This window comes from Ipomoea triloba, chromosome 10 (assembly GCF_003576645.1).
Source record: "Ipomoea triloba cultivar NCNSP0323 chromosome 10, ASM357664v1".
Lineage (NCBI taxonomy): Eukaryota > Viridiplantae > Streptophyta > Magnoliopsida > Solanales > Convolvulaceae > Ipomoea > Ipomoea triloba.
Window position 1 is genome coordinate 19373863 of NC_044925.1, and position 17916 is coordinate 19391778.

Below are 17916 nucleotides of genomic sequence, written 5' to 3' on the forward strand. Positions count from 1 at the left end.
GATTGGAAGTGTAATTAGGGAAGGGGTACATTACCATATTGATAGCATATGGTTAGTATAAATAGAGCCCTTTTGGTCCTCTCACTGCTTGATCATTCATTCTCTACACCATCAAGAGAGGGTTGAGAAAGTGAGAAAAACTATATTGTTACTCTACAACAGTCCCGTGACTACACAACCTTCATCAACTGGAAGCTATGGCTGGAGGTTAGTATTTTAAATACGATCCTAATTATCACGTATTAAGTTCCTATATGATAAATTAAGTCTAACATTATTAGCATGCACAAAACGGACTATCTAAAAGGTTATGAAATATGAACTATTATACTATAAATTTTTTAGTAGTGAATATTTCAATACCTAAAAGGAAAGGTTTTAAACGTTACATATCAGTGAATACTTCATTAATTTATTACTTGAAATTAAAAATTCCGACCACAAGCGAAAATCAATCTAGTAAAATGTATGAAAAAATCGTTATTTAGTTTTGTTGCAGTAACAGGGAGGCATGGACTGTATATCTCTCTCTTATAAAAGTTACCACAAAAAAATCATCAAGATATATCAACCACAACAAAATAGTTTGGGGTCTGGATAATGTTAGGTAATGTTTTTATAAGGCTAACCTTATATGTCAATAATTTCTCTCACTTAAAAATGAAGATGTCATATTCAAGCTTGCCACATCAAGGAGTTTGGTTGAAAGTGTAAAATTTATGAATCTGTCTAGTAGAAATCTATTTTCAAATGACAAATTATATTGTGTTGTTCAAGTTTGGAGCAAGGTTGGAGAATTGATTTTAGTAAACAAGTTTTCCAATTTTCATTCTCCCACTCCTCCAATTCTTTTGTTTTTCCAATCCAATTTTATATTTTTCTAATCTAAACTTGTTTACTAAAATCAATTCTCCAACCTTGTTTTATTCTTCCATTTTTCCATTTTTCATTATAGTTGGAGAAAGAAAAATTGGGAATTCTCCAATCGGAGAAATTTAAAAAGTATGGGTAGACAATGGTTAATCGTGCTACGCATACCAGCTTCCTGCATATTTCTTTTTGCCGGCTAGCAGTTTCCTTCACACCACTTATCATGTTTCCCGCTTTGTGTCACTTGTATTACTCCATAATAATAATAATAATAATAATAATAATAATAATGTTGTTGTTGTTGTTGTTAATATTATTATTATTACGTATTTTGTTTTGTAAGCAAACTATAGATTAAAATGATTGAAATAGTTGTAATTTATTTAGTAATATGCTTTTATTAAATTTTGTTTCCTTTTACATATTTAGTATTAGTGCATACAAATTTTTATTTAAAAATTAAATTTGTAAAATGAAATAAGAAAATTACAGGATGTTTAGTTGGGAGGGGGCAATTGGGGGGGAGGGGGGGGGGGGGATTGTAATCCGGTGGAATTACAATTCAATGAATAAAGTAGGAATTGAAATTACAATGTTTGGTATGCAGAAATAGGAGTACAGATAATTGAAAGATAAGAAATGACAAAATGACTAAAATGTCCTTATGTTGTATAATAATAATAATAATAATAATAATAATTCTTTAATAATAATAATAATAATAATAATAATAATAATAATGATGATAATAATAATAATTCTTTCAATTTTCTTTTTTTAAACAAAGTGTATGGGAGGAGGGGCAAAATTGTCTTTACACCAACAAAATTGTCCCTCCTCTCCATTGAATTGCAATTCATCATTTGGAGGGAATTGCAATTCCCTCCAACCATTGGTGGATCAATAGGGGCAACTGCCCCCACTCACTCCACCCCCACCCCATATATAGTGTTCGATGTATATATGTATATATAGTACAGATTTTAGATATAAGTATATGAAAACAGAAAAATATATGAATAATATCACAATTGTTACAAATTATTTATTTATAACAAAAAAATCACATTAACAATATCTCAAAAACATAATTAAACAATACCCTAAAAAAATCCCCAAAATTGGAAATCAGTCTACCCACTGAAACCAGTGGGTAGACTGGTTTGCGAGAAACCAGTCCCTGGACTGGTTTTGCAAACTAGTCCCAGCCAGTCCCAGGGACTGGTTTGTGAGAAACCAGAAACCAATCCCAGGACTGGTTTTGCAAACCAGTCCGACGGATTGGTTGCAAAATCCCTCTCATTTTTGCTTAGAAATAGGTAAATGTGTTCAGATCTGAGAAAATAATACATACAAATTACAAGGAAAAAAAAAGAGAAAAAAGAAAAATACCTTGATGGAGGAAGATGGTAAGAAGAAGAAGAACAGCTGAGCCAAGAGAGCAAATGAAGACGATAGTGAGAAGCGGAGAGGAGTCCAGAGATATAGAGGAGCGAGATGTGAGAGGCTGGAAAATGACTTCCCCCTAAAAATGGGGAAGTCATTTTCTTCCAAATGGGGCTCATTTTTCATTAACCCAAGTGTTATTTTCCTTTGACCATATTTTCATAGTCTCTCCCAAACACCAAAAATCCGGATTCCGGGTATCCAAACACACCCTAAGGTTGTGTTTGGAAACCCGAAAAATGATTTATGTTTTCCGGGTTTCTCATGTTTGGCTTCACTTGGAAAACCCAGTCAACGAAAAAAATGATTTTCGTTGACTGAGGAAAATAGGCTCAAATTGGCAGAAAATGACTTCCGCCCATGGAAAATATATTCACAGTCGGCCTTGACCTTGATTTCCGGTGGAAACCAGAGCAGTTCTCTGGTTTCCCGCGGAAACCAATTGCTCTGGTTTCCGCCGGGAAGCCAGAGCACTGCTCTAGTTTCCGTCGGAAACCAAAAGGGGAGTTTTTTTTTTTTTTTTTTTTTTTAATTTTATTTATATAAAAATATTATTTTTGTATTATTATAAATATTTTTATATTTTAAATAAAAGAATAAAAATATATAATTATACATTTTCTACTTATTTTTCGGAAAATGAACCAAACACGCAAAGACAATTTTCAGAGTACATCCAAATACAAAAAATGAACTCATTTTTCAGAAAATAACTCATTTTTCAGAAAATATTTTCCATAGGTCTTTCCAAACACCCCATAGAACTAAAAACAAAGTAGAGGAAGTGTAGTTATTTCCAAGAGTATAGGTCGGGGTTGAGTTTTCCAAGATACAGGAGTCGATTGCAAATATACATAACGTGCACCTGTGCTGGCCACAAGACCGTAGTGGGCGTTCAACATTTGAGCTCAAGAATTTCAAAAAAGCGATACCTCTTCGTCTACAACAAAGCTGCCACAACCCAACGAACGAGGTGCTGTTAAATGCCGAAGTCATGACAACGACGTCGTCGAGGTCCCTGATTGCTCGGCTCGCACCGTTTTTCATCTCCCGGATCCGCCACAACCACAGGCTTTTGACTTCTGCGCCTTCCTCATCCTCCGCCCTTCCGGTTCAGCACCAACCCGAATTCACATCTCCAGATAATTCCGTTTTTATGACCGACAATTGCGTTCGGGTACACTCAACTCTCTCTCTCTCTCTCGCTCTGGGCTAAATCTTTTTTATTTTTAATTATCGGATGAGTATGAGAGTATCGTTTGATTCTTTTTTATTTTTAATTATCAGAAATTTATAGTATTTATGTTGCACTTTAATACCCTATAATTTAAAGGGTCTTGTGGAGTGTTTTTAATTGGGTATAATATATTGGAATTACTTGAAAAAGGGCCCTAATTAAGATATTTTACAGTACCCTATATTGTTTGGAACAGCCCTGTTAGGGTATATATATTAAATTTAAAGGTGTTATTTCCGAAAATTGTTTCATTTTATGGGATTTTACTAACTGCCCATGGTTTGGTAGTTTTGCAAACGCAAAAGGGCTACAAATTGGAGAATTATCTATGTTTGAGGGATTTTTTTTAATGAAAAGTATGAAGAAAAGAATATAATGTATATTATGATAAAATTGTGTTCTTCTTTGAGCTTGAAGAATTCTTTGGACCTTTTGCTCCCCTATGATATAAGAGATGCTTATAGAGATTCTCAAGGATTGGTCTCTGAACTTTAGTATAAGGCCTAAGGGATTGAGTTTTGTTATTTGTGCCTTGGATGATAATGAAGATCTGCAATTCAGTGAGCTCAGGTAGAGGTACAAGCTCTGAGAAAAAGTTGAATACATTAAGATGAAAAACAGTGCCGAGCTTTTCTATTTTGGTTGCTGGGGTATCTTATAAATTTGTATTCCTATCAAGAAAAAACAGTACTTTGTAATTTGTTTGAAGGACAATTTCAGTTGTTCTTTCAGCTTCAATAATGTGCATGTTGTCTACTGAACATGCTAGTACTGTTTCTATTGTTAATTTGATGAATTTCAGTTTCAGTATCTTCCATCTTTATGCATTTTATGGTCTCTCATGAAGCATTGGTGTTTGGTTATAAATATCAGTGTCTGAATTTCATTTTTCATTCAAACTGCTGTTCCATTTGCCTAGCCTTTTTTCTAGTGAGACAGCGACCCCTTACACAAGATTTTGGGGAAAACCTTGCTTCTTAAACAGTTTGCATAATATAGTAATAGGTTTAAATTTGTTAACTTCAAGTTTCCCCCCTGACAGAGAATGAAGGAGCTGCAAGCTGGTGAATCCAATAAAAAGATGCTACGCTTAAGCATTGAAGCTGGTGGCTGCTCTGGATTTCAGTATGACTTTTCCCTTGATGATAAGGCCAATACTGATGATAGGTTTGTATGATTCTCACCATTAGGATAATAAAAAGTTGTTTTGCTACAAAACTGAACGATATTATTTCTCAATTTCTTTGAGGGTAACATTGTTCTTAATGGCCATAAGGCTACCTCATCAACATCCTTAATCGTAAGAGTATTGGTACCTTGCTCAGGTTATCCAACCCATCCCTAAAGCATAAAAAAATTCCTTTCCTTTATTTTTCATTTTATGCATTATTTTGTCTTCTTCATTCCCTAACATGCACCTCTGTGCTTTTTTGCATTTTCTAGAATTTTCGAGCAAGATGGTGTTAAACTGGTGGTCGATAATATCTCATTTGACTTTGTCAAAGGTGCAACTGTTGATTATGTAGAGGAGCTGATCCGTTCTGCTTTTCAGGTCAGTAAGTTTTACTTTTCTGATGTGCACTGCTAGAATTATCCATTTTACTGTGCTGTCCTGATGATGGAAAGATACTCTGAAGAGTTATATGCATCACTATAGTTTATTCTACTTTCTATTCTTGGCTCCATTGGCTTGGCCATGATATGGTTGCAGTTGACAAGTATTCAGCAAAGACTTGACTACAACCTTTAGAAGGTTCATTCATTAAATTTCTCGACTACCATGATATTTACATTTACCAGATTAATTCCCTACCCTATAAGCCAGGCAGGCCCCTCTGATAATCTGACAGAACAGATGCATACATACAGATAGAAACATATGTTTTTAGTATAGGTTATTTTATTTTTGACAAGTAGACAGAACATACATGTTTCTGTCTTTTGTCTTCCATATGAAATCCTTTGCCCCTAACTTATAAAAAATTGATAGTGTTTTCATAGCATAAGTATCTGTTACAGATTTCCGTGGGTGTTCTATGTTGTTTGAGTTAGAGTTGGGGAGGTACTGGTTGCTTATTTGGTTTTAGGCATGAAATTGGTGGTGATTATGGATTTTGGGGGCATTTGAGTCAGTGTGTAATTGGAGGATTATTTAGCTATATAGAATTATGAGAACACTTGTGGGCTACAACTTTTGGAAATTAAGCTCACCAATTATGACAATGCCTAGATATATGTTATGTAGTCATTTAAGAGATTGTTAAGGTGTTACTATTCGGAGGTACTTTATGAGCCAATAGATACTGTTCACAGATGTTCAGTGAAAGATCTGTAGACATGCTTATTTAGAAAGTTGTGTACTGTATGAATGTGGAGACTTGGAGACAAAGCAATAAAAAGAACACAAAATGATGCATTGACTGGAGTAATTTAAAAATGTATAATAGCTTATTGGCTTCTTGTGCAAAGAGTAAACAATGCTGTATTTAGTTGATTGAAGACAAAGGGCTTTGCAGCACGTTTTGCATATCATGGAGTACGGCTCATGGTTATCAAGGCGTCGCCTAGTCGACACCTAGGTGTCCGGGCGGTCGAGAACGACCGCCTAATCTGCTCACCTCGCCTAAAACAAAATGACCGGCGAAGTCATCGGAAACCACCGCACGCGCCGGCGCGTGACGGCGGAGCGCTCGGAGATGGTGGCGCTTGAGCTCTCTGATGGCGACCGGACTCATTGCCGAGGCGTCGCCGCTGCTCCCTGAACCCAGCCCAAGCACTAACTTTTACTAAATAAGCTCCAATAACAGGTTAAAGGTTGAAAATATTCATATCTGGTCTGATATTTATATATATATATATATATATATATATAGGCATAGAAAGAAGGGACTCTTGAGCTGTCCAATACAGTGCAAGTCTCAAGGAACTTTTGAGCTGCCCAATACAATACAAGTCCCAAGAATATTAATCTGACATTTGATATTTAATATTAATTGGTTTATATGGGAATATATATATATATATATATATATATATATATATATATATATATATATATATGTATATATATAACTCGTCGCCTAGTCGACTAGGCGATCGACGGCATCTCGCCTAAAAAGTCCGCCTTGATAACCATGGTATGGCTGCCTGTTAATTTTGCATTGTACAGATACCACTATAAGGGGTGCTATCTGATCTTGGTTACTTTTGGATTCATAAGGTTTTGGTTCATTCCTCTGGATATTAAGGGCTTCTTGTTCAGCTGGTCACTTAACTATGCAATAATACTGTCCTGGATGCTAATTAGGGCTAAATTCTTGGTGGACCATGGTCTTGTAGGTAAAGCACATTAACCACTCTCTTATAGTGGCAGTAGTATTTATTTTAGTAGATAACCAGAATTAACCCAATAATAAACCAGAATTCTACTGTTTCTTATAAAGGCTAGCAGTTTTCGTGTGCTATCCTTCATTTCCTGTACTTTCTTACTACCATGGCCAACCAATGCCTTGAAAAGAGAAATAAATTTTAGTTTGAGTAATAGTTTATTTTTGGGAATTTAGTAAGCTAGCAACAAATTGCAATTGATTACCAGAACATATATGAGAGCTAAGAATCTTCACTAATATATGTTGTTTCATACTCTGGTATGAGAGTATGGATTTTCAAAATTGGACTGAATTTAGAGAAGAAGGCCTGGATAGCTGATCTAGAGCCTAGAGGAGATGATCTAACTTGAACAATTTCTGAGTCACAAGAAAACTTTTTCAGTATTTGATTCTCAATTTGTAATTTTACAAATTTAATTTATGAATTGAATTTCAAATGTCAATCATTTGGCATATTACTTTCTTTAAACTTCATAACTGGAGGATTCTTACATGGAGTCCTTGCGAGATTTTTTATGCTTAATTTCTTACCATCTTCTATTTCAAGTTATGGCCTTGTACTTACAAATTCGTATCTGGGGAATCTGGGCAAAAATTTCAGGGATTATATTTTTTTTGTTTCCATCACAGTTGCGTTAAATTTCTGAAGATAGTCTTATTCCCTTATCATCGGCAGGTATCTAATAATCCAAGTGCTGTGGGTGGCTGTGGTTGTAAAAGCTCCTTCATGGTGAAACAATAATTTGAGACCCTCTCTTATGTAGCACAGCTTTGTGCTCGTACACATTCAGCTTCAAAATAGGTCTGTTGTCGATTTGGAATAAAAATACAATTTGATGTTGTCATACACACACTGTCCATGACAAGCAGTACAGCACTGCATACCGGAATCACATAGTTAACGAAAGGTGCTTCACTTAAAAAACTCGGTTATTGTGAATTTGTTATAGTGAAATCGCAAATTGATAGTCATGATAGTAGGTATTCGGTCAATGTTAACTCAAAAGGCAGCTAGATTCGTGATGACTCTTTATCGGCCTATAGGTTTACACTTGCATTTCTGCTTGGAAGAGGTTAGTTTTCTCCTGCTCTTGACAATTGATTGGGACATTCTGGGAAGAACACTTCACTTCTGATGATGGATTTTGTAAACACAACTTAGAATCAGTGTTTCATTTGTATGCCTTTCAGTTGTATTGCTCATCAGTCATCAATAAGGCTTTGTCATCTGCTTACTAAATAAACTTGATTTGAAATGCATTCAAGCAATTGAGTAAATTACCAAAATGACTTCTCAGACTATAGTACTATTACTACTTTAGCCTTCGAGTTTTAATTTTGTCCAATAATGTTTTTAGTTATCCACTTTAAGTCCTCAAATCATTTTCAAGATTCACTTGGCTGTCCCCAACTTCTACACAAGTCAACAACAGAAAATGGTAGTCTGTTTACTTCTTTAAAAGTTGAAACATACCGTAACTTTATACCCAAAGCTAGTAACCTAGTATTAGTATAGGCTCATAGAACTAAGTTGGTTCAAACATTAGAATCAGAATTGTAATTGGAAGGTAATTGTAATGGATTTAAGTAGAATTTTCATTGTTTGGTAATAAATAAGAATTAAAATTAAAATGAATACTTTTTTTTTGAAAACCAAAATTAAAATGAATAAATAAGTATATAAAATATATAATGCATATATATACACATACATATGTGTGTATATATTAAGTTTGACAATGACTGTTTTATTTTTTTCTCATTTTTTATTTTATTGTTCAAAAATAGATAAGGGAACAGTAATGAGTTTTATGATATGATAGTAAAAGTAAACAAACAAATATGTTAATGGGTATCAAATATGATAGTAGAGTACAAAACTTTCTAACCAAACACCACCTAATTATTCTCCACTAAGAGAGGTATTCTCTGTTAGGACTCCTACTATTATCTACTTCTATTACTAGTATAACTCTATAGTATGTATATAGTTCTCCTATGTAATCTTGTACGGTTGAGATATTCAATACACAAAACCTAATCTGGTATCACAACTAGTTTCTTTTCAATGGCGGTCTCGTCCGAGAGGACGGTTTCTGATATAGCCGCTCCTCCATTTCCGAATTCGTTATCTTCGGCTCACCATTTTGTCAGCATTAAGCTTACTACACGCAATTTTCTTTTCTGGCGGGCGCAACTTGTCCCGTTTCTTCATGGTCAGAATCTTATGGGCTACATTAATGGTTCCATCCCTTTCCCACCGGCGTTATTGCCTCCTGCGGCCGGTGAGGCTGCATCTGCTCCCTTGGTTAATCCGGCGTACGCACCATGGTTTCAGCAGGATCAAGCTATTTTGTCAATGATATTTCTTCTTTGTCTGAAGAGGTTATGCCCCTGGTGCTTGGCAAGACGACTTCCATGGCTGCTTGGCACGCGATGGAGTTGGCACTGGCGTCCACGTCGAGAGCTCGTGCGGTTCATCTCCTCGGCCAATTGCAAACTCTGCAGCAGGGTGACACCTCCGTCGCCACCTCCGTCGCCGATTATCTTGGTCGCGTGAAGGTCCTGCTCGAGGATTTGGTCTTCGCTGTCGTCCCGTAACTGCCGACGAGATGAACATATATGTGTTTCGTGGCCTTCGCTCGGAGTTTCGATCTTTCACTACTTCGTTGTCTTCCCGTCCAACGCCGGTGTCGCTGGAGGAGATGACTGATTTACTTGTAGCCCAAGAGTTTGCCCTTGCTACTGAGTATTCGTCGCCGGCTGGAGGTTTGGCGCCGGTGGCAAGATAGAAGTCTAGAATTAGAAAATCTCTATAACTAAGGTAATTGAGTCCAAATTTATATAGACTTCAAGTTATTGTATTCTATGGCAAAAGTGAAAATATAATTAATTAAAAAAAAACTTTGTCAAAAAAAAAAAACTGTCTAAAACTTTGGGGGCCCTGAGCGCTGGCCAGACATGGCCCAGGTCGGCCGTGCACATATGTCCCTTAGGACTTAAAACACGCATCCTTCCCATAATCAAAAGTTTTTTCTGAAAAACACGTACAATAATTGTTCCTAAGCAAATTTTTCCTTATTGATGCATGCAACTCTTCCTTTCTTCAAGTACTATGTGGAAGAAAACTGGGCAAGTAGACATCATTTAGTTAAAGGGCTAAAATCCTCTTGTCCTTCCTTTGACACTTCTTATGCACAATTGTTTGGACCATTAACTTCATCACCTTGATGCTTCGTAAAATTTTACAAATACGTTATTTTGAATTCGTTAGTATTTATATAAAAATGTATAGAAAAAACATAAAGTTCCCAATATAGTCTTACCATATCTGAGTCATCCTCTCTATCTTCTTCAATCATTTGGGACAAAAGGTCCTTTTCCTGATCAACATCCCATGCAGCACAGTAGGGAGAAATGATATTTCATCATTTAACACTCGCATAACATTAAAAGCGGATGTCTGGTTTTGTTTATTGTCCTTCCTGATTGAAATCTTAAAGACCATTTTTCATGGGAAGAATATCACTTTCCAAATGGTAAATAAAAAAAGGAATTAGTAACTAAATTTCTGTAGTACAAAATAAGAAAAACAAAAATAATCCTAACCTACTTGTAATTTGACATCAAGGCAATAGTTGACATCCCAACCAACTGTGAAACTTCCCTGTCCCACAGTAGGAAAGGAGTATCACCTGTTGTATCAAGCACCCTCACTTGATTGAATATACATTACCTTCGACCAAAACAACACAATACTTTTCAACATCCACCTTGGGGATGTTTGGATGTATGTATGTACCCTATAGAATAGCAGAACAGTTTGACATGTTATTTATAAGTTTTTAGTTGAATCTTGCAAAAAAGAATGCAGAAATAATACATTTGAGGATGTTATTCCATTTGTTGGTTTGTAAAGTGATATCATACATTCCAATGTCATTATCAAACACTATTGATTGAACCCAAGTTCCTTGCATTTAGATATAGCATTTACAATGATGTTGGTGGGGAATGAGAGCATCTATATCTATATCTATATATATATAATAACTAGTTTTTCTTATGCGCTATGCGCAAAAAATAGGTGCTCAATATTAGTATTTTATATTAAAATTTTAAATTTATTTAAATTTTAAATAGTAAATAATAATAATAATAATAAATATTTTTATAAATTGGATATTTATATTTTAAAAAATAACTAACATATAACTCTAATATTTAATGTGTATATTTTAGTTTTCAAAAAAAAAATGTGTATATTTTATTATTATTATTATTGAAGAAGATAAGAAAATATATGGTGGATGCATGTGCATAGTAACAATAGTGGAAAAGATAACGGAAGTTATAACGGTAGGGGTATATTTGTCCAAAATATTATGCAGTACAACTTTTATAGCATAATGTACAAAAAAAAACTTAACGAAAAAAACGTACATAAATGAGTGGTATAACCTTCATTCACATTTATTATGTTTTTAGATAATAGAAGTGCCTAGCAAAAGTTTTCTCCCCAAAACTGGAGGGCATTTTAGTAACAACATAATGGATATTGTTTATTTATTTATTATTTTATTAATTTTAGTAATTATCCATATTTATTAATAATGTAATGTCATTATCCATATTTAGTAATAATGTAATGTCATTATCCATATTTATTAATATTATTAATTGGTGATTGCTGATATATAATTTGTGATATATCTAATATGGTAATATTGTTAATATTTATTTATTTATTTATTATTTTATTAATTTTACACTACAAAAAACACCGAAATAACGACGGATTTTGCGACGGATTCATTCCGTTGCTAAGTTAACGACGATATAGCGACGGATTTATTTTTTTTTTCAAAAAATTAGAATTTAGCGACTGCCTGACAATGGTAAGTTGCGACGGAAAACGGTGGTCGTTCAATCTGTAGCTAATTTTAGTGGTAAATTATCGCGCTTAAAATTGAGACGGCTTAGCGACGGATTTTTGGCGGGTTGATTAAATATTTTTTTTAGCTACAGAAACGTGACGGAAAGATATCCGTCGTTAAAGATTAAAACATATTTTTTATTGTTTTTACAAAATAGTGACGAAAAAGGTATCCGTAGCTATATAGCAACGGATTAGTATCTGTCACTAAATATAAAAGTTATAATACACATTTATAATAGCATATAGCGACGGATATATATTTATATCCGTCGCTAGAGCTAGCGACGGAATCAAATATCCGTCGCTAGATCTAGCGACGGAATCAATTATCCGTCGCTAAAACATGATGGCCGATTTTTTGAAAATAAAGTAGCGACGGATTTTTGGCCGTCGCTAGAGTACTAAGCCCGTTTTTTATTGCTTTTGTTAGAATATAGCGACGGATCCGAATTCGTCGCTAATGGAAACCGGTCATTGTATTTTGTATGTACTTTAGCGACGGATTTGATGTTCCGTCGCTATATATATAGCGTTGGAACCTCAAATCCGTCGTTAAGTTAATGACCGGGTTTATTTGTGATTTTTTTTTAAAACTTAGCGACGGATATCCATATCTGTCGCTAAGTCTTTGACGTAGCGGGAAGTTTTTTTAAAAAACGTAGCGACGGATCGCCGTATCCGTAGCTAAACATTATATATATATATATATATATATATATATATATATAAGCTTCCTAAACGCAATTGGATCGGTCACAACCCTAAACGACTAAATCGCCGCCTAAACGCAATACAAATGCAAACGCTCCTCCATTGTAAATGACCGCAAACGCACCGCCGCCAAGCGTCCACCGCCCAGCGCGCATCTACGCACACCGCCAGCGGCCGAATCTCCTACTTCCACGCTCAGTCACTGCACACCGCTACCTACGACCACCGACCGACGACTCTCCTCTCCACGCTGAGTCGCTGCACACCGCCACCTACGACCATCGACCGCTGACTCTCCTCTCTACGCTCAGTCGCACACCTACGACCACTCTTCTCTCCCTTTTCCTTCGGTCACTGCCCAGGTAATTTCTTGGCTCACTCCTTTAATTTTTCCAGAATCTGTTTCTATATATAATGTTTCTATCTATGTGTATATATGTATGAATGTGAAAATGGGTGTATCTATTTGTATATACGTATATACTATAATTCCTTGGCTCACTCTTTTTTTTCAGAATATTATATATGACTTTCCACCAGTTCGCACCATCTATTTATAATCAAAGTATTAAATGTTGTGTATTAATTTTTTAGAGACTGAATTGTCCTTCTGTAATTAGTTTCGGCGACTGTACAATTCTCTTCTTTTTTTCTTTTTATCTTCTTTTAATATCTGTTTTGTTAATCCTATATTCTAATACACATTTTAATATCTGTTTTGTTAATCCTATATTCCAATACACATTTGAATTCAAATATATTTATTAAAATGTATATATAATTCATGTAATAAATTCATTATTGGGAATGAAAAGACAATTAACTTAAAATAAATAAGTAAGATTTATAACATGCTATTCTGCATCCATATATGTAGCCATTTCATTTAGGCTCTATAGAGTAAGATTTTTTTGTTCTAAGACTATCAAACTATTTACTTTATACTGTTCATTTGGGCGGGAATTTGAGAGCCAAAAACATCTAGCTTTTTTTATATATAGGATAGGATAGGATTTGTTCTTGATGTCTCATATTTGACAGTAGATCAGAGCTTATCAGAGCTAGGATCAGAGCAGTTAGTTGTGATTCAATTAACTGTTAACTTTTTTTTTTTGAGTGAATTTCTTTTTTGGTCCTACTATTATTAGGGCATTTCCAATTTTAGTCCACCTTGTTATTTAGCGCTTGTCACTTTTAGTTCACCGTCAAATTTTCTATCAAGTAGTCATCCAAGCTAGGGTTTTTTGTCTTTTCATCTAGCTTCTTAACCTCCCTCTGAGTTGCTGCCTTTGTGAGCTCTTTCTTCTGCTCACTCAAATCGTCATCAACCTTTAGCCTAAAGTGCCATAGACCTGAGGTTTCGAGTTGATCTTCTTCTCTTCATTCTTAATAGCAGCATCTTTGTCAACAACACTAGTTTGAATTGAATTTGCTGTGTGCAACAAATTAATTAAAAGATGGAATCAAATTAATTTTATCCTCCCATCTCACTCTCTCCCTCTGTCTACTTCAAAATTTATTAGTTTTTGGTAGAAAAATTAAAGCAGCTCTAGCCTTTAGCATGAAACATCATATATTTATATCAGATCAAATCAATGCTCTAAACCAATAAAATTTATTGGTTTGGCACTGTCAACTCCTCTGGAATTACATCCCCACCCCACTGTTCAATGAATGATGTAGGTAATTGTCAGAGCCATAAGCATAAGAACATATGCTATTCCTTGATAAATCGCCACTCCTGCAAATCCACAACTCATTATCACCACTATAACCATAACCCCCAAACACACCTGCATTCCCCTGTGGGCGCAGGAGTGGAAGCAGAGACTTGGGTGTGGAGGTAGCGCAATGCAAGAGTTTGGGAGAACAAAAGCCTTTGTACACTAGCTGAAGCCATCAGAAATGCAACAAGTTTCCGGAGGACTGGAGGAAAGCTTGTAGTGCTGAAACCAACCGTGTTAACCAAGTGCAGACCAATAACTAAGCCTCATGAAGAGTTCCTAAAGCTTAACATAAATGTAGCTTTTGACAGAAACCATAAGACTATGGGCTGCAGTCATGTATTAAGAGACTCTAGGGGCAGATTTGTTGTGGCAAGGGGCGTCCAATGGAGTGGGAGTTACTCACCAAAAGAAGCAGAGGCTGTTGCAGTCAAAGAAGCTCTCAGTTGGACTAAACATTCTGGCTTGGATAAAGTTTTTGTGGAAATTGATTCTCTCTTCGTGGTTAAAAGTCTACACAAAAACATTAGAGAGTCTTATTTTAATTTAATCATTACCTATGTTCAAAACTTGTTGAGTTCTTTCTCTCATGTTAGTTTATCGTTTGTAAAACGATCAGTGAATCGGACAGCTCACATTTTTGTTAAGCAGTCCATTTCTAATGCTGGTTGTTCAGAGTGGTTTGATTACCCTCCTCCTTATCTCTGTAACTTTCTTGCTTCGGATCTAATTAATTAAAGTTGTTGTTTATCTTTAAAAAGAAAAACCAAATGCTCTCTAAATAATAAAGATGCGTAAAAATTGAATTATGGTATTAAGGGAAATTTTATAACACTAATATATTTTTACATTTGATGGAGTTGTATTTACATTTTATATATTATTGACAAAACACATAACATAACTTTATCAAGCATACAAAATTATTACCTACTACCTCCGTCCCAAAATGGTTGTCTGGTTCGTTTAACGAGGCTTGACTGAAGTAATTTTTAATTCAATTTTTCATATTATTAAGTTTAGCATTAATATATAAAATTTATATATTTAGAAACTACATTAAAAGTACTATTAAACACAAAAAATTAAATTTAAAAATAATAAAAAATTACTAAAGAAAATAAGCAAAGAAGAAAGAATTGGTTTGACCAATGAATAGTAAATAGGACAGGTAAAATGGGACAGAGGGAGTACAATCCTTTAAAGTTTTCATGACATCAAATCTGTAGTAATTAATTACTAGTAATCATTCTTGCATGAATTAAGGGTAGTAACGGAATGTAATGTAGTGCCTACATGGAAATGTGGAATTTTGTGTTTTATATATATATATATATATATATATATATATATATATATATATATATATATATTGAGTACTATTGACTCTATTACAATGTAGTATCTGTTCATAGCCACTTTCTCAACCAAATGAAGTTTGCACAAAAAGTCAATATCGCCTCCATTGAGGCTCGAACTCATCCCCGTTCATGTAAGGGTGCAATCCGGTGTCACTAAACCACCAGGTCTTTGGCATTTTGTGTTATATAATACTAGTATTTCGCCCGTGCATTGCACGGAATGAATTTGTTATAATATTTTAAGAATATCTGGATCGATATACAATTATATAAATTAAAATATCAAATATTATATAGCGCAATTGATGAAGTTGGTTGGATCGATTATGTTTTCTAATGTTTTTCTTGCTTGAATTAGAGTAAATAATTGTCCAATTAGTCATACGAACGAATACATTTTTTATTATATATTTAGATAATAAAAATAAAGATGAAATTAAAAATATATATAATATTGAACGTGTACATTTAATTGATTATAAGATTAGTGCAAAAATATTACTCAATTAATTGAATAATACAGAGTATATGACTTGTTTATCTACCATTATCTTAAAAAGATCAATATATAATATGACTTATGTAATTATATTATTACTAAAATAAATATGGAAAAATGAGAAATAATTTAATTATAATTATTATAAAAATAAATTCAAGGACAAATGTTTAGTTTAATTACCATAATAATTATTGGATAATTATTATTAGTCAATTACACTAATATATGTGCAATTACACCAAGTATATTAATTTTCACCATATCGTATTTAGTTTTTTCTTCCTCCTCCATATTTGAATGAATTAATTGTAATTATTATAAAAGAATCTAACAACTCATGTTTAATTAATTTTGTTAAGTTTAAATAATTTAAAGTTTTCAAAAGGAAAGTGTAATGAATTTTTTTTTGTTTTTAAATAATTTTCCGTCAAAAAGTAATATCCTTTTCCTTTTCCAATTTGCCTAATTTCCGTTTCCTTTTCCATTAGGATCTCTTTATATTTTTAATCAATTAGTAAAATTAGTTTTCTTTTCCATTTTATCTTTACTATTGTTTGGGTAGGGATTTCACAAATGATGATTTTATTTTTATTAATATTTGTATAGATATAGAAGTATACATAAATATTCGATTTATTATTATTGGTGTAAATAATAATTAATAAATTATTTTTTCTTATAAAATTACATAGAATTTGTTTCCATTATTCTCACAATTATAATGGTTTAATTACTCTAAGATAATTTTGTTACCAATTAAACTTTATTAATTATTTTACAAAATAATTAATAATATTAGTTTGTGCGGGAAAGTTGAAGGAGAGTATTTTATTTTTATTAATAGTATTGATACGTGAATATAGTAACAATATTATCAATTAATAGATATTAAATAATTTGTATTTTACTAACCAAATAACCTTTATTAATTATTTGACCAATAAAATATTTAATTAATTGACTACAAAAGTTTGGGCGAGAAATGAAATATGAGGATTTTAGTTTTATATATAGTATAGATAGATTATATTACATTGCAGGGAAATATATGTACTGTATTATTACAAATAGTAATTTTAATCTAGAATTGTATTATGAATAGGAGCGTAGGAAGAATATATTTTATTAGAAATTGTATTATCATATTTTAAAATATTACGCAAACTTGAATAGTATAGGAGTGTTTTGGGCGGAAAGTTAAAATTGAGGATTTTGTTTTTATTAATAATAAAGTATAGAGTATAGATATAGATTGCATTGCAGAGAAATATATTTACTGTATTATTATAATTAGTAATTTTAATCTAGAATTGTATTACGAATAGGAACGTAGGGAAAAATATATTTTATTAGGAATTGTATTATCATATTTTAAAATATTATGCAAACCTGAATAGTATAGGAGGGTTTTCGGCGGTAAGTTAAAATTGAGAATTTTTTTTATATTAATAGTATAGATAGATAGATTGCATTGCATGGAAATATATGTATTGTATTATTATGATCATTAATTTTAATCATAGAATTGTATTACGAATAGGAACGTAGGGAAGAATATATTTTATTAGGAATTGTATTATCATATTTTATAATATTACACAAACCTGAATAGTATATGAATGTTTTGGTTGGAAAGTTAAAATTGAGGATTTTGTTTTTATTAATAGTATAGATATAGATATAGATTGCATTGCAGAGAAATATATATACTGTATTATTACGATAAGTAATTTTAAT

At 33.1% G+C, this 17916-nt stretch overlaps 1 protein-coding gene across 1 annotated transcript; it reads left to right on the forward strand.

Annotated features, from left to right (window-relative positions):
- Positions 1-3180: 3180 nt before the first annotated feature.
- Positions 3181-8229, forward strand: LOC116031403 (iron-sulfur assembly protein IscA-like 2, mitochondrial). Its single transcript, XM_031273603.1, has 4 exons — positions 3181-3493; positions 4596-4720; positions 4997-5105; positions 7619-8229. Exons 1-4 carry the CDS (start codon positions 3311-3313, stop codon positions 7682-7684), a joined length of 483 nt encoding a protein of 160 aa, XP_031129463.1. The 5' UTR covers positions 3181-3310; the 3' UTR covers positions 7685-8229.
- The last annotated feature ends 9687 nt before the right edge of the window (positions 8230-17916 follow it).